The 18460-nt window shown below is 41.5% G+C and overlaps 1 protein-coding gene across 1 annotated transcript in view; it reads right to left on the minus strand.

Moving 5' to 3' along the window:
• Positions 1–14504: 14504 nt before the first annotated feature.
• The window catches only part of LOC308368289 (NLR family CARD domain-containing protein 3-like), a gene marked incomplete at both ends in the record, with an annotated part of 7259 nt that continues 3303 nt past the window's right edge, over positions 14505–18460 (minus strand). Inside the window, 6 exons of the mRNA XM_080842435.1 lie at positions 14505–15043; positions 15274–15320; positions 16340–16513; positions 17172–17345; positions 17887–18063; positions 18368–18460. The exon at positions 18368–18460 is cut by the window's right edge and continues 1540 nt beyond it. Of these exons, the coding sequence (XP_080698561.1) occupies positions 14505–15043; positions 15274–15320; positions 16340–16513; positions 17172–17345; positions 17887–18063; positions 18368–18460 (1204 nt within the window). The remainder of the gene's footprint in view (positions 15044–15273; positions 15321–16339; positions 16514–17171; positions 17346–17886; positions 18064–18367) is intronic.

Genomic DNA, 18460 nt, shown 5'->3' on the forward strand with positions numbered 1-18460 from the left:
GCCACATCTTGGGAAAAGGCAGGACCAGTAATTTCAATGTCAATCAGCCCAGGCATGGTTTTTGATTGGTTGCTCCTTGAACTTGTGGCGGGGCAACCTAAAAGGATGAAGACTTACAGGTTTCAGTGGCCATACAAGGGCTATATGTTACATATAGTGGACTAAAAGGGCAAGGACTTTCAGGTTACAGTGGTAACAGTGACCATCCAAGGGGTATGGACGTATGGACATATGTTTCTTACATTTTCCTTAGCCCAAATCACAGTGAGCACACGCATTTGTAAAAAAAAAAAAGAAAGGAAATTTAAAAATAAAACTACAGCACACAGACATACAGCGCTGACATAGCCTGATGCATAAGGTACTGCAAGAAAGACTGTTCATGCACTACTTCTAGGTATTTATTGTATAACTATCTACAACAAGAAGCAGAAAAATTGACTTTTATGGAAACTTTCATAGGTGTCGATAATGGGCAGATCCATTCTGTTATAACACAAGCTCAGTTTATGTGACATTTGTGTAATAGGCCTATTTCACTGACATGACAGCTGTTAGACTTATTACAGAGATGTGGGGAAAACCACTGACTTAGTCTGAGCCTGTTGTGTGCCTTGATCAGGCATTGGTCTACTCCTCAGTGCAGTGGTCTAAGAAAAGGAGGGAGGGTTCAGACTCATTAGTGCTGAGCTTGTTGATTTTGTAAGGCTGATGCTAACGGCTAAGCCCATCAAGTCTTGAGCCTAGCTAGCTTTTTTGTATTACGTCACTCTCAATTCTGACAATCGTCATATGTGTTTTTAGGCTACATAGGCCTATAAAATGGACTGGTAGAGTCTTTACATTTGGTCACCATATTTTTACAGGCTTTTCATAATGCTCTATTCTATTGTGTTTATGCTGTTGTTTATTGTTTAACTGTTTATCATGCTGTCCTAGGTGATCTGAACATTGAGAAATAAAATGTAAACCTAAAACGTCATTCATTGAAGTTATCTATATAATACATTGCCTAGTAGGCCTATTCATAACAATTCATAATTCAATGTAAACCTTATACATCATCATTTGAAGTTATCTGTATAATACATTGCTCAGGTCTATTTATAACAATGCACATTAATTGGTATGCCTAGTATGCCTACTGATAACAATGCACATTAACAACAATCATGTTATAACAAACACAGTAGTGTTGTGCTATTAAGGCATAGGGAATTAGAATTAGGAGATGCAACAGTAGCCGCTAATGTTTTTAACACGTCTGCAATCTCTCAGTGCAGATACTGGTCGACCAGTAGGCTATAGGCCAGCCTTGATGAGTTTGGACCAGACTAGACCAGGCAAGGGCTATGCAGAGTGGCGTTTCTAGCTGTTGAAGAGCTCAGGAGCAAAGTCACGTCGAAGGTAGATCCACATTGGTAGGTTAGGGAGGTATATCTACCTAGATATTAAGATCGTATCCGTGACAAAAGTCAAAACAATTTTGTTTTCTTTTTTTTTTGCCCTGAATAGCCTTAATGTAAGCATTTTGTGTGCTTCTCATAGTCTCATATTAGTAAAGCAAGTCTATTTGAGCTTACTTTAACTGAAATACTGTGGTGGGTCAACACATTTCAATATGATGCGTGTGTTCAGTTAAAATGTTCGGGGCTATGGTAATTGGACCTAATGACGCTACTGGCTATGGCAAAAGTGACAGCTGTTCATCCACAAGGCTGGCTTCGTCAGCATATGGTTTGAAGGGGTAACATACAGTCTGTGTATTTAAATGTAGCCTTAAAATTGCAACGCAGAAGGTTTATGCAATATCTAAGAAATAACCCTGAAATATGTCCTACATTGTGCACCGTATGACTGTTACGTAAACGGAAACGCGCTCGGTTGAAACCGAAAGTAAAGTTCTGATAGTTTGTCAACGAAAGCACGCAACTTTATTCCTTCAGATTTTGACCAATATCAACGTATACGACGAATATCAGGTAAGCACTGAATCGATATAACGATGCATTAATGTATAATAAAAAAAAAGTCTCTAGATCGACTAAACTGAAGAGTTTTGCGAAAACAACGACACAAATAAGGAAGCGAGGGGTGGACTAGCGCAATTTTACTGTGAGCTTACGGGAAACCTCGATATGAAAAACCTGGGGAACTATTTCCATTTTTTTTATGTGTCCAGATTTTTCAAAGAGGCAAAAACTTTCGAAACTGGTCCCGTATTGAGTTAGAACACAGTAACCGGCAAGCGCAAAACGGCTGTGGGTTTACAATGTAATCCTATGAGGCAAGCACCCTCGTCAAAGTAAAACGCGCGTTTCGCCAATGACATGCTCATTCTATTATTATAAGTGTCTGACAACATGGAGAAGGTCCCTATAGACAAAGTTTGTAAAATATATGCATGTGTCTGATTACCTGGATAACTGTAAAAACTGAATTGAACTGTTACTGTAATCTCTCTTCTTAGGGTTTGATGGAGATTTGCTTAGGTGTCCGAATGCATCCCAATAAGTACGTCTCCACAGATAGGCACACTAAATGAGATGGCCGCGATTCCACTATCGAGCCAGTGCAGGCTAGGGCTATCTTTGGGTTAACCGGGGCTGAAGGCGCGAGAACATTAAACACATTTTTGATTCTACTAAAAACCCGCCCATAACGTGCGCCTTGGTGTAAACGTCATCAAGGGGGGAGTTCATGCTGAGATGATATGCAATAAATGAATGGCAGGCAACGACGACCTACAACAGACTGAGTAAAGAAAAGGAATGTAGTGGAAACTGAAGTGACGGCCGTTTCGTATCCTTGTTTTGTCGTTTTGTTATTTTAAAAACTCATGTAGGCTACTGGAATACTACCAATAGCAATCCATACCACAGGTAGCTCTGAATACACGGCTCTACTATAAGCCAGCTATTGGCATAGTTCATGTTAGATAGTAAGCTAGTCTATAATTATTTCCATAAGTAAAGATAACGTTAGCCTGTGTTTTAAGCACACCATGGCTCGCATAGCATTAAATTAGTACCCTGATAGTTCTGCAAATCGATTTTCTTTTACAAACTATCACATATTACTAAGGGACAGTAAGCAAACTATCACATTTTACTAGCGAAAGTAAACAAAACCAGTCCCCATGGATACAATATACTGAACAGATATTCGACAATACTCTGAATGTATTGATGAGATCTGTCATAGTTGATCAGATTGATCTACACTTTTTGCCTTGGTTTGCTTTGGCAGACCAGATGAGTATGTGCTCTGACTGCCATACCATTTGAGCCTGGCTCTTTGGCGTTGCAGTCAGGGTGCAGGTTTGGTACTCTGTAGACCTAGAATGGGCACTTCACTTTGTATTTCCTTTACATTCAAGCCCTTCCCTATCTTTGTGCTTGAGTGTGACAGTATTTCATATACATTTATAAAAGTGTTTCCCATTTACCGATTGGCACAGAACCTTAAGAATTAGGTATGTCACAGGAACTTAATGTCATATAGTTATATACAGTGAGTACTACATAGATACTACATATAACAAATGTTATATAGTTATATACATAGATACTACGTTTCCATTCAGTCATCTGTTCATTATTTGTCGAAAAGTGGACTGGCCGTAGTGGACTGAGGCAGAGAGGAAATACAGCATTCATTCATTCATTCATTCATTCATTCATTCATTCCTATAATTCATTTATCCATTCTTTCTTTCATTATTTCTCTCATTCATTCATTCATTCATTCAACCTTTATCGACACAGGAGGACACAGAAACGGCATTTTCACATAAGCAAAAGCATCCAGTTAGTAGCTGACTAATACATTTGGACCACACGATGAACGCCAGCCTGAAGGAAGTGCTGAGGAACACTCTGGACAACCTCACAGGGGCAGATTTTAAGAGGTTTAAGCACTACCTTCGGGACCAGGGCCAAATCGCATGGGGAAAGCTGGAGAAGGCCGACACAGACGACAATGTGGAGTTGATAGTGCAGGTGTACAGCATGGGAGCTGGGGACGTCATGCTGTCGATCTTGAAGAAGATGAACCACAACCAGTTGGCCATGGACTTGGAGAGAGATCTGGGAAGATGTAAGTGTTAAGCTCACAGTCTCTGATGAGGCGGTGGTTTGTGCATGTGGGAAGAATCATATACATTCATAATTTCTAATTCTCCTAACACTATTTCTCCATTTGTGTCTCTCCTTTTTTTCTGTCTGGTCTTTATCTCTCATTCATTCCCTCTTTCCATCTTTTCCCGCTGTCTTTTTTCAATGGATCTTTCTCTGTGTCACTTTCCACCTTTCCCTCTTTCTTTCATCTTTCTCCCCCTCTTCCTAACCCCTTCTCGCTCTCCCTCTCTCCTGACCCCTCCTCTCCCTCCCTCTCTCCTGACCCTTTCTCTCTCGCCCTCCTGACCCCTTCTCTCTCTCCCTCTCTCCTGACCCTTTCTCTCTCTGCCTCTCTCCTGACCCCTTCTCCCTCCCTCCCTCCTGACCCCTTCTCTCCCTCCCTCTCTCCTGACCCCTTCTCTCTCTATCTCCTTCCTGACCCCTTCTCTCCCTCCCTCTCTCCTGACCCCTTCTCTCTCTATCTCCTTCCTGACCCCTTCTCTCTCTCTCCCTCTTTCCTTCTCTCCTGACTCCTTCACTCTCTCCCTCTCTCCTGACCCCTTCTCTCCCTTCTCTCGGTCCCTCTCTCTCTCCCTCTCTCCTGACCACTTCTCTCTCCTTCTCTCCCTGACCACTTCTCTCTCTCACTCTCTCCCTTACCCCTTCAATCGGCCCATCTCTCACTCTACATTTCATTTCTTTATATGTTCTTTCCTCTCCTTTTCTCTCTTTGCTTCATTGCCCATCTTGAATTCTTTCTCTCACCCCACATATCCCCCTATCTCTATTCCCCCCCCCTCTCTCTTTCTCCCTCCCTCTCTCTCTCTCTAAGTGGGAGGCCAGCAGTGTTCCCCGGGTCTGGCTGGAGGGGGTGGATGGGTCAACGTGAACGCCACTGCTCACTCTGGAGGGATGGTGAACGCCCCAGCCGTGACTGGCTGCACCATCAGAGGCCCTGTCACCTTCAACTTTGGACGTAGCTCGATGCCACAGCAAGAAGGGGGTAATGGCCCACTGTCAGACATTTGGATCAAGTGGCATATTAACTGCAATACACACACACACACCAAAAACACACATAAACACAAACACAACCATTACATAAACCAAGGTCTGTTTTTTATATTTGTAAGTAAGTGAGACTTGGAAATTCATAGACAGACAAGGGGTCTATATCATGTCTAAAACATGTTTAAAAAAATGATAGTTTTTGGAAGCGAAAGGAAAAGAGGACAATAGATACATTTGATACACATGAAAGGTGACTATAAAATGCTACAACGTTTAATACATTTAATTATCCTTCTGGACAACCTCATGTTTTTCTCTCTATGTGTTTCTGACATGATGCATCAACAGCCTTTTACTATAGGTATAGATATGGCCAGTTTGGCACCAGAAATGGGGATATGTGGTCTTCCATCCCGATGTCTATGATCATTTACAGACTAGCCCTACCAGTCATTTTAGACTGTATGCATCATATTTGGAAAGGTCATTATTAAATGAATCTGATTTCTTTCACCATCATAATCATCATTGTATCTTCCTTACTACCATTTATTTTATATCAGGTCGTGGGTTCTTCAAGAAACACAAGGGGGAGCTAGAAGTCCGTCTTGGTGTCCTTGCACCTCTTCTAATCGACCTGGAACGCAACAAGGTCATCTCCCCTCTGGAAAGGGAGGAGGTGCAAAGCAAGTCAACCAGACAGGAAAAGAACTATACCCTCATGAGTATGCTGGACAGGAAAGGCCCCAAGGCCCAGGATACGTTTTATGAGGCTCTGAAAGCTCATGACCCTCTACTGGTGGAGGACATTGAGCAGTCTGCAATGTAGGTCTTTTGCTGTGCCCTTTTGAGAAACGGTGCTTCTTTTAAATTGGATTGTTGGCTTGTTCCCAGGACAACCGGATACGGCTCTACGTAGGTCTCGTACATTCATGAAAGGTTTTGCAAGGTGATGAATTGAACCTTTTCTAAATCTTCAGCAAATTAATTGCTGATGTCAAACCAATTTAAACATTCTATATTTGTATTATTTTTTTTTTCAGGTAGATTGGGTTTACTGTTGATGTGTAATTACACAGGTTCATTGGTAGATACACATATAAATACATAAATACAAACAAACAATGACCAAATGACAAAAATGAACAACTATGCAACTATGCAACTCTGCCTCTGCGTCTGCGTGTGCTGGCTCCAGCTCACTACTATGGTTGTGTGTGCTGCCTCCATCACAATGTTATGGTTGCGTGTGCGTGTGCGTGTGCGTGTGCTGTCTCCAGCTCACTACTATGGTTGCCTGTGCGTGTGCGTGTGCTGCAGCCGGGCCAAGAGCCCACTCCTCTAACGGCTCTCCTGTGTGAACAAGCCAAAGAAACATTGTTTGTTTTACCCTTATGTGTAACAACATGAAATACATTTAAAGATTTTAAGATTTAGCCTTACAATGTTAATTGTGTGTCTATCACAGATGCTTTGTTTAACTCATGGGGCATTAAGATTTGTACTCACATTCTGATATGGATACAAGTATACCTAAATGAGCCATGCTTTTTTACGATCTGCCTTTTTAAACATAAACATTTTATCATGAATATTAATGTAATAAGCAGGGACGTGCACAGGAATTTTGAAGGGCAGTTGCTCTGCCCTGGAATAAAAGGGGATACATTTGAGTCATTTGTGCACATGTTGAAAGCAGGGATTCATTATTTTGTTGGGGGATGGGTGGATATCATTGCATCTGTGTGAAAAATATATATTTTTAATGTATCTTTTTCATTCTTTTAAATTTTATCCTCTATCTCAATTTTCATTTGTTTCTGTTTAACCAGGTTGAAAAATATGAGTAATATTAAGCATTTTTTTTCAGTAGATCCCATTTTTTAACAGCAGTCATATAATGATCATGTACTGTACACCCTTCATCATGTATGTCCAAGGCTCTAGCAGCTAGGGTTAGAGTTCACTCACAACCCTCACATGCATAAGAGGGAAAGCAAGCCGTTGACAGATGCCAACACCAAGAAGTCAGGTTCTCAGATACAGTACATTAGCCTAGAACGTATTACTTTGCTGTTACCACTTGGAAACATTCTGTCACATTCCGTTACTTAATTCTTTTTTACTCTTCTTAACAATATTTTAAATTAAATAAAAAAATGCAATCTGTTCTGTGGATCTGGTTTCTTGATAACAAGCAACTAAGTTTTCCATTATCTTTGTCCTCATTTAAAAGCATGAAGAAGCATTCACTGCTTATTGAAAACTTTGTTTTGCCAAAAAATAATTTAGCTTGTACACAGACATTAACAAACACACACACGCACACACAGTGAGTGCCCAACAGTGTTGTGCACGTTCACACCTCACATGAACGAGTTCAAAGTTCAGTTCATACAAGTAAATATGAATCGTTCACGTTCATAGTTCACCATTTCAATTCTGAACTCGTTCAAAGTTCAGGGCCTCGTTTCCCGATAACGACGTATCTTAACGGCCTACGTGGATTTTCGCGACATCGTAGACTAAGTAACACTTTCTATTTACGTGCGTTTCCCAACCATCAACTTAAAGTCAGGTGCACGAGCGCAACGTGCACAATTTCTTAAGTAGCTCTTAGGAGCTGTTTACGTCAGGTTAACCTGTTTACGTTAATTGCTGTGAAATTAGCTAGCCTATGCGTGCATGGAACGTGCACTGTGCACTGAATTCGGGGCGGGGATAGTAACGCCATCTCCAGCAGAGTAGCCTATTTAAACTGTGTTCCCATTGTAAGGACATTTATTACAATCTGTCTGTGGGTGGGCTGTCAAAGCTAGCATCATCGAAGTCATACAGTACAGTAGGCTACATACATTCAATAAAATTAACCTACATTTGAGTCCAACTGCATGACCATTCTTACCCTACACTTAGGCCCAATCCCATTTCTCATCTCTACCGCTACCCTTACCCCTACCCCTTCGCCTTCGCTTTTTCAAACGGAGCGGTAGTGGAAGGGGTTGAAACGCTAGCCCTTCGAATTGGGATGGCACTTCAACACTTACGTACGTCATCAGTACGCTGCGTCAGCTGTTACGTTACCGGAGAGCGACAGCTGTCACTCACCAGACATAAACAAACATGGTGCCTGCAGCTCTTATTTACACAATGCAACATTTCATCAAACAAGTTTTAAAATAATGAATTACAAAGAAAATACTTTCATTTGTTTGATGCTTTCCCTGCTGTTTCCGACATTTTTAAATTGACTCTCGCGATGTTTCTTCTTTAATGCTCACGGGTTCGCAATGCATTGAGGGAAATCAGTCTACCCCTCCGTTTGAAGTGTGCCCTCGGAAAATCTCCGTTTGGAGCGGTAGAAAGCGCTTCCCCTTCCCCTACCCCTCTGTCTTAACGTGAATTGGGACAGCACTACCCCTCCACATGAACGCGCAAAACGGAGGGGAAGGGGAAAGACGAAGGGGTAGCGGGAGAAATGGGATTCAGCCTTACCCTTACAATAGAGAAGTGATCCTATTTCAACCATAACTTCATTTTAAATAATGTCTGTCTTTATGACATTTAGTTTATAGTTTAGACAGCAACGTTGACATCTACAGTATATTCAACTGCATCCACTACATAATCTCAAACTTTATTTGTTGGTAACTCTCCAAAAAGGCTACCATTAACACATTTCTTAATGAAAAGGAAACATGCATCACAATAATACTTCAGTGTAACCTGTACCTATGTGGAGTGCAAATATGTCTTGCCATTACACTACCCAACAGCTCTACGTCTGCTAACACTACAGAATGCATAATTCCTGCACTAGTTTTGTATAGCCTAATCTTTATTTTCAAATACTCAATATTCTTTATTTCTATTTTGATGATAATAGGCAGGTGAAACAATGACATTCTCATGATGTGCTATACACAGAAACATCCTTTGGATTTCTTCTATAATAGGGCGAACGACGCCCCTGGTGGATTGCATCGCTAAGTGTGAAGTTACTACTGGTCCTGACCACACGTAGAATTCTTCTCAACGAAAGATACACTTAAGCTAAGTGCCGCGTCGGGAAACCCGTCTGCAACGTAGGATTCCTCTTACGAACGATTTCAAGTGCTTTTTAGGCTAAGTGCGCGTTCGGGAAACGAGGCCCAGTTCATTGTTCGCGAAAAAATGAACGTGTTCAATGAACGCGCTCTTTTGAACGCGTTCATGCACAACACTGGTGCCCAAGGCGTTTTGGAATGTTGGCTACCTAGAGTCTGTGGTAGGTCTGGATATAACGGTGCAGGAGATGGTTGCTTTGTGAAAAAAATATAGTATTATTTATTTTACAAGAGGATTCTCTCCAATGAACCCACACATGTATACACAACAAACAAACATCATAACTCAAACAGTACTCAACATACTCACCAAAACTAGTCAAATAGTATTCACAGTTATCACTTCACCACACAGCAGGTCAGTAGTCATTTTCTAACCCTCCCTTTCTGGGAATTAAGCACCCTTTACATAATACTGCCCTTTGGGCTCAATTGGTCCAATCAACCCTTATTGGACCCAACCGTTTCAGTGGGTTAGCCCTCCCCACATTAGTCCTATAGAACACATAATTAATGGGATGAATATATACATTAGCCCACCACCAAGTTCACCAATTCACCCAAAACCATATATTACAGTATTGACACACCTCTTACACACACAACACATATTGTTAACATACATACATAACACACTTCATATGAAACACCTCTCATGCCATCACTTCATTAAGAAGGCAATAAGGACAGAGGGCTAATGAAATGCCTAACTAGGCGTGTGTGTGTGTGTGTCACAGGCCTACACTATGTCATCGAACATAAATATATGGATGCGTCCCAGTTAAGCCAGAACCCTGGATACAGGGGCTTTGAGAAAACGTTGTCTTTGAACGTGTACAGATGGGTCGACGAGTTGGTTTGTGCGACGTAGAAAGAAATAGTTCCAGCAGGACAATCCAGATACACACCGATTCTCCGTTGGCCAGAGGGTGGGCAGGGTATCGCCTTGAGTTCACGCTCATGTCTGGCGATGTACTGGCCCTTTGAACATTCCAGACTCCAGGACATGACGTTGTGTCCAATCACTGTGCTATTAAACTCACTGTCCTCATCGTCGTATTTGTGCGTTACGCCGATGTAGAAGTCTTTGGTGCACTCGACCTCCCAGTAGAAGCGTTCTTCCATCAGACCTTCGATGCAAAGAACCTGATGCAGGGTCTTGAAGCGGTCTGGGTGCTCGGGATATGGCTGATCGTCCGCCATCCATGTGACCCTCTTGTTCCCTTCTGATAGACGCAGCTGTTTGTGGGCTGTGTTCGAGTCCAGGGTGAGTTCACGTGCATCTACAAAGATGGGGACAGACATTTATGAAAGGTGTTACCAGAGGAACCACTATTCATCTGTTACACTGTACAAAATGGTATTATTGCTAAAAGCTGCACTCTTAGAGAATGACCAAAGCATTGGCTTTACAGCCAACAATTCACACCTACATTCAGAATTAATTAATTATTTCAATCAATCAATCAATCCTCAGATAAAGCCAGAAATGTGTCAATCATCACTCACATTTTCTGAGTCCTGGTTTCATCCTGATCTTCCCTCCGTTGGCATAGCTAAAGATGAGAACATGAATGAATGAATGAATGAATGAATGAGAGAAGGAGGACAGTGGGGGCTGAGGACAGTGGAGGCTGAGGAGGGTGGAGGATGACAGTGGGGGCTGAGGAAGGTGGGGGTCTGAGGAGGGTGGAGGCTGAGGAGGCTGAGGACAGTGGAGGCTGAGGAGGATGGAGGCTTTTATTTGTAGCCTTAAGCCATGTCATCTTACATGTCTGCTTTTTAAAAAGTGTGGGTGAGTACAATGCAACTGTGTGTTAAAGGAGTAGTCCTTAATTATGATCCATTACACTGTCACTCCAGTGTTCGGCACCATCCTGGTGCTGTAAGTGGGGTACAGCAATGCACTAAACCAGCCAATCAATGACATGGTACACCTGCCATTTAGTGCACTATACTAGCAAATCAATGACAAGGTACACCTGAACCCCAATGCACTAAACCAGCCAATCAATGACAAGGTACACCTGACTTCCCATGCACTATACCAGCCAATCAATGACAAGGCACACACGAACCCCAATGCACTAAACCAGCCAATCAATGACAAGGGACACCTGACCTCCCATGCACTATACCAGTCAATCAATGACAAGGGACACCTGACCCCACATGCACTATACCAGCCAATCAATGACAAGGGACACCTGACCTCCCATGCACTATGCCAGCCAATCAATGACAAGGGACACCTGACCTCCCATGCACTATACCAGCCAATCAATGACAAGGGACACCTGACCTCCCATGTACTATACCAGCCAATCAATGACAAGGGACACCTGACCTCCCATGTTGCTTCCGGAGTGCTGAAAGGGAGGGTGCATTTGACTGACAGTTAAGTTAAAATATCAAAAATCTTTCTAGGACTACGCCTTCAATATAAAGCACTCTACTGGGAGCTCAGTAGCAAAACATACGATTCTCACATAATGGGGCCTTAAATGGGGTAGTGCTCTCGAAGCTCTGGTCAAATCTTTTAGTATGGGGTTCATGTCCTCCTGGTGGCCAACTGGTGAAGCAGAGTTATTAATTGCTACTAGCTTCTATGATTACTAGGTACGTTTTAAGTTAATGCAAAGTTGCATTATTTATTTAATTATTTACTATTTAATTTGTATTTCTCCAATTATTGTATTATTATTATTTTAAATTATATAATGTATTATTCTGTCTATGATTACTAGTTACTTTTTAATGCTTGTTATTTGTACATGTTCTGTTTAGCTTCAATAGTACAAAAAAAACATTCCTTAGATGTATATAACTCACTTGAAAAGCTCCAGCTTGCAGTCAGCATCTTCTCGTCTGTCTGTGAGCTCTCTGACAGCTGAGTCTCCTAGGTGATTGTAGCTTAGATCCAGCTCTTTCAGATGGGACGGGTTTGATTTGAGAGCAGAGGCCAAGATTTGAAGATTTAGCCTTAAAATGTTTATTGTGTGTCTATCACAGATGCTTTGTTTAAATCATGGGCATTAAGATTTTTATCTAAATTCTGATTTGGATACAGGTATACCTAAATGAGCCATGGTTTTCTAGATTTGCCTTTTTAAACATTTTATCATGAATATTAATGTTATAAGGAAGACTTGTCCCTGCCAGATTTGGCTATAGATTTAAGTGTCGTCATTTGTGCACATATTGAAACCAGGGATTAATGATTTTGTATGGGGATGGGTTGATGTTAGAATGAACGTCATTGCATCTATGGGAAAAATATGCTTTTTAATGTATCTTTTTCATTCTTTTTCATTTTATCCTCTATCTCAATTTCCATTTGTTTCTGTTGAACAAGGTTCAGAAAATTTTAGTAATATTAAGCATTTTTTTATCTGTAGATCCCATTTTTTAACAGCAGTCATATATTGATCATGTATGTCCAAGGCTCTCTCTAAAAGCTAAAAGTAGCAGTTAGGGTTAGAGTTCACTCACAACCCACACATGGATAAGAGGGAAAGCCGTTGACAGATGTCAACACCAAGAAGTCAGGTTCTCAGATACATCAGCCTACAACGTACTGGTTTGCCATTCCTGGTTGGAAACATTCTGTCAAATTCCGTTACTTTATTCTTTTGTACTCTTCTTAACAATATTTTAAATTAAATAAAAAAAATCAAATCAAAGCGGTCTTTGGATCTGGTTTCTTGATAACAAGCAACAAAGTTTTCCATTATCTTTGTCCTCATTTAAAAAACATGAAGAAGCATTCACTGTTTATTGAAGACTTTATTTTGCCAAAAATTAATTTAGCTTGCACACAGACATAGACAAACACACACACACACACACAAGCACACACACACACACACACACACACACACACACACACACACACACACACACACACACACACACACACACTGAGTGCCCTAGGAATGTGGGCTACCTAGAGTCTGCGGTAAGTCGGGAAATAACTGCAGGAGATGGTTGCTTTGTGAAAAAAATACAGTATTATTTATTTTACAAGAGGATTCTCTCCAATGACTCCAAACATATTTACAAAACAAACAAATATCAAAACTCAAACAATAATCAACGTACTCACAAAAACTAGCCAAATAGTATTCACAGTATTCACTTCACCACACAGCAGGCCAGTTGTCATTTTCTAACCCTCCCTTTCTGGGAATTAAGCACCCTTTAAATAATGCTGCCCTTTGGGCTCTAATTGGACCCAACAGTTTCAGTGGGTTAGCCCTCCCCACATTAGTCCTATATAGAACACATAATAAGTGGGATGAATATATACATTAGCCCACCACCAAGTTCACCAATTCACCCAAAACCATATATTACCTTATTGACACACCTCTTAAACACAACACATATTGTTAACATACATACATAACATACTTCATATTAAACACCTCTCATGCCATCACTTCATTAAGAAGGCAATAAGGACAGAAGGCTAGTGAAATGCCTTACTAGGTGTGTGTGTGATTCCAATGCCCCTCTCCTGTTACTCCAGTGCGAAGCAGTACGAAGGAATATTCTCTCTCTCTCTCTCTCTCTCTCTCTCTCTCTCTCTCTCTCTCTGATCATTTCACTGAGTTATAGTTTGTGGGTTTTGCATTCAATATGAACCTTCAAACAGAAGAAAAACAAACAAAAAATGTAACAGAAAGTAAAACTCGCCAAGAAAACAAATAAAAGATGTTCCACAATGCCATAGTATCGTAGCCTGTGCATTCTATGGGTTCAACTGTGCTCACTTGTCTTTAAAGGTACAGTCTGTGATGCTTATTCATTACACATTTTGCATTTTCAGAGAATTGCTTCATACAGTCCTCTCACTGACTGTTTTGTGTGTGCTCAAAAACACTCCAGTGTTTGTACATAGTCCTGGCTCTGTAAATGGGTAACAAAAAAAGTGTCTTTGATCGAGCCATAAACAATCCCAGCCAATCAAAACGGAACTTCAGAAGCACATAAAGGTGGGTTGTAACGTGATTGGCTGTTGAGTCTAAATGTCAACACCCTTTCGCCAGAAGTGTGGACTAAACCTTTTATGCGTTTGTTTTTTCAGGAGGAACAAAAACAAACACTGTAGAATATTTCACTCCAAAAAAAAAACGACGCTTTGATGCAGATACATACCAAAGATACTTTTGTGAACTCGTCATCATTTTTAGTCCAGAAGCCTTTTTTGTATTTTAACAATAGCAAACATCACATTAACACAGTTAATGTGCCTCACAGGCCTACACTATGTCATCGAACATAAATATATGGATGCGTCCCAGTTAAGCCAGAACCCTGGATACAGGGGCTTTGAGAAAATGTTGTCTTTGAACGTGTACAGATGGGTCGACGAGTTGGTTTGTGCGACGTAGAAAGAAATAGTTCCAGCAGGACAATCCAGATACACACCGATTCTCCGTTGGCCAGAGGGTGGGCAGGGTATCGCCTTGAGTTCACGCTCATGTCTGGCGATGTACTGGCCCTTTGAACATTCCAGACTCCAGGACATGACATTGTGTCCAATCACTGTGCTATTAAACTCACTGTCCTCATCGTCGTATTTGTGCGTTACGCCGATGTAGAAGTCTTTGGTGCACTCGACCTCCCAGTAGAAGCGTTCTTCCATCAGACCTTCGATGCAAAGAACCTGATGCAGGGTCTTGAAGCGGTCTGGGTGCTCGGGATATGGCTGATCGTCCGCCATCCATGTGACCCTCTTGTTCCCTTCTGATAGACGCAGCTGTTTGTGGGCTGTGTTCGAGTCCAGGGTGAGTTCACGTGCATCTACAAAGATGGGGACAGACATTTATGAAAGGTGTTACCAGAGGAACCACTATTCATCTGTTACACTGTACAAAATGGTATTATTGCTAAAAGCTGCACTCTTAGAGAATGACCAAAGCATGGGCTTTAAAGCCAACAATTCACACTTGTATTCAGAATTAATTAATTATTTCATTCAATCAATCAATCAATCCTCAGATAAAGCCAGAAATGTGTCAATCATCACTCACATTTTCTCAGTCCTGGTTTCATCCTGATCTTCCCTCCGTTGGCATAGCTAAAGATGAGAGCATGAATGAATGAATGAATGCATGAGAGAAGGAGGACAGTGGGGGCTGAGGACAGTGGAGGCTGAGGAGGGTGGAGGATGACAGTGGGGGCTGAGGAAGGTGGAGGCTGAGGAGGCTGAGGACAGTGGAGGCTGGAGGCTTTTATTTGTAGCCTTAAGATGTGTCATCTGTCATGTCTGCTTTTAAAATAGTGTGGGTGAGTACAATGTAACTCTGTGTTAAAGGAGTAGTCCTTAATTACGATCCATTACACTGTCACTCTAGTGTTTGGCACCATCCTGGTGCTGTAAGTGGGGAACCCCAATGCACTAAACCAGCCAATCAATGACAAGGGACACCTTACCTCCCATGTACTACACCAGCCAATCAATGACAAGGGACACCTGACCTCCCATGCACTATACCAGCCAATCAATGACAAGGGACACCTGACCACCCATGCAGTAACCAGCCAATCAATGACAAGGTACACCTCACCTCCCATGTACTACACCAGCCAATCAATGACAAGGGACACCTGACCTCCCATGTTGCTTCAGGAGTGCTGAAATGGAGGGTGCATTTGACTGACAGTTAAAATATAAAAAATCTTTCTAGGACTACGCCTTCAATATAAAGCACTCTACTGGGAGCTCAGTAGCAAAACATACGATTCTCACATAATGGGGCCTTAAATAGGGTAGTGCTCTCGAAGCTCTGGTCAAATCTTTAAGTATGGGGTTCATGTCCTCCTGTGGCCAACTGGTGAAGCAGAGTTATTAATTGCTTCTAGCTTCTATGATTACAAGGTACATTTTAAGTAAATGCAAAGTTGCATTATTTATTTATTTATTTACTATTTAATTTGCATTTCTCCAATTATTTTATTATTATTTTTTTAAATTATATAATGTATTATTCTGTCTATGATTACTAGTTACTTTTTAATGCTTATTATTTGTACATGTTCTGTTTAGCTACAATAGTAAAAAAAAAAAAAAACATTCCTTAGATGTATACAACTCACTTGAAAAGCTCCAGCTTGCAGTCAGCATCTTCTTGTCTGTCTGTGAGCTCTCTGACAGCTGAGTCTCCTAGGTGATTGTAGCTCAGATCCAGCTCTTTCAGATGGGACGGGTTTGATTTGAGAGCAGAGGCCAAGAGAGCACAGCCCTTTTCAGTGATTAAGCAGCCAGAGAGCCTTGTGAAGAAGAAAAAAAAAAACTTTACACTTAGAACAACAAATAGATGCGTTGATTTAGCAGATGTTTTTGTCCAGTGGATCCAGGGCACAGAGATATTGATTGCCATCTGCATTGCGTGCTCCACGTTTTGCAAACAGACGACTTTGAAGTACTACATCAATGCTAGCAACGTGATCCTCTCTATCTATCTATATCTCTCTCTCTCCCTCTGTCTTTGTCTCTCTCTATCTATCTCTCTCCCTGTCTATCTCTCTTGCTCTCTCTCTCCGTTTCTCCCTCCCTCCCTCCCTCTCTCTCTCCCTCCCTCTGTCTCTCTATCTCTCTCTATCTCTCTCTCTCTATCTCTCTCTCCCTCTATCTGTCTCTCTATCTTTCTGTCTCTATTGCTCTCTCTCTCCCTCCCTCTATCTATCTATCTCTCTCTCTTTTGCTCTCTCTCCCTCCCTCTATCTCTTTATCTCTCTCTCTCTCTCTCCATCTGTCTCTCTATCTCTCTCTATTGCTCTCTCTCTCTCCACACACACACACACACACACACACACACACACACACACACACACACACACACACACACACACACACACACAACCACACACACACACATACACACAAACATAACATAACATTATATTTGGTTATATTGTGCATACTCACTTCAGTGTCTCCAGCTTGCATTGTGGATCTCTTAGTCCCGCACACAGCAGTTCCAATCCTTCATCCTGCATGTCATTGTCACTCATATCAAGTTCTCTAAGATGGGAAGGTGTCCCTACTAGTACTGGTGCCATTTTAAGACAGCTCGCTTTGGACAGGTGACACTGATTCAGCCTGTTGAAAAAAAATACTGTTGTCGTTTACATTTGATAATATTCAGCACTTATACTCATACACTTCTACAGCGTTTCACATAATTTGTCTATCTCCTCTCTTTTGGCCCTATAGGATAGGATTCATACAGTGAGATTCATCCTTGGGGCATATCCCATAGAGTTTGTCAATACAATCTGTGAGATCAACGCATCCACGTCTCTGATTTCTGATTGAGAAAGTTGCGAGAGGTCACCTTGATTCCTTTATTCTCTCAGCCAATATCGCACAATACATTTTCAAAATTGTCCCAAGTTGTATAAATGTTTTTAACCAAACTTTACCCACAGAACCCACTCAAAACTGTACTCACCAAACTCAACTTTACCCGCAGAACCCACCCACACCTGTACTCACACACACACACACACACACAAACACACACACACACACACACACACACACACACACACACACACACACACACACACACACACACACACACACACACACACACACACACACACACACATAGATACCTCCCACTCAAAACTGTACTCACCAAACTCTTCTAGAGACTTTCACCACAGGAAGCATTCTGTTGAGGCCTTCCTCTGACCTCAGGTATTTCTTCAGATCAAACTCCTTCAGGTCTTCAGCTGACATCAGCAGCAGGTAAGCCAGAGCTGAACACTGGGCTGGAGTCAGGTTCTTCTCTTCTTCTCCTGAGCTCATGAAACTGTTGTGAGTGACAGGTGAGCAATTACAACGACACTAATTATAATAATAAAACTAATACATCACATTTACATTTTTCACAGTTCTCATAGACCCTTGAACGATTGGTGGTGGAAAAGGAGGTGGCAGTGTCCTTGGCTGCTTAGCAGCTGTGGTTCATTAAACTTCTTAGACTTCTGCCAGTAATACAAATGTGTACTAAAAAGCTTTATGCATTTAAACCTATTGGAGCAAAAAGGTGTTCATGAATTTAGTATGTTTTTTTCACTGCTTATTTCTTGATAGAAGATATGTCCAATCTTTACCTGTTGATCTCCACAACAAGGGAGTCATCCCCCAGCTCATTTAGGCAGTGAAAGAGGTTGATGGTCCGTTCAGGCGAGCGCTCTTCCCTGATT

This window comes from Sprattus sprattus (assembly GCF_963457725.1).
Source record: "Sprattus sprattus genome assembly, chromosome: 1".
Taxonomy (NCBI): Eukaryota; Metazoa; Chordata; class Actinopteri; order Clupeiformes; family Clupeidae; genus Sprattus; species Sprattus sprattus.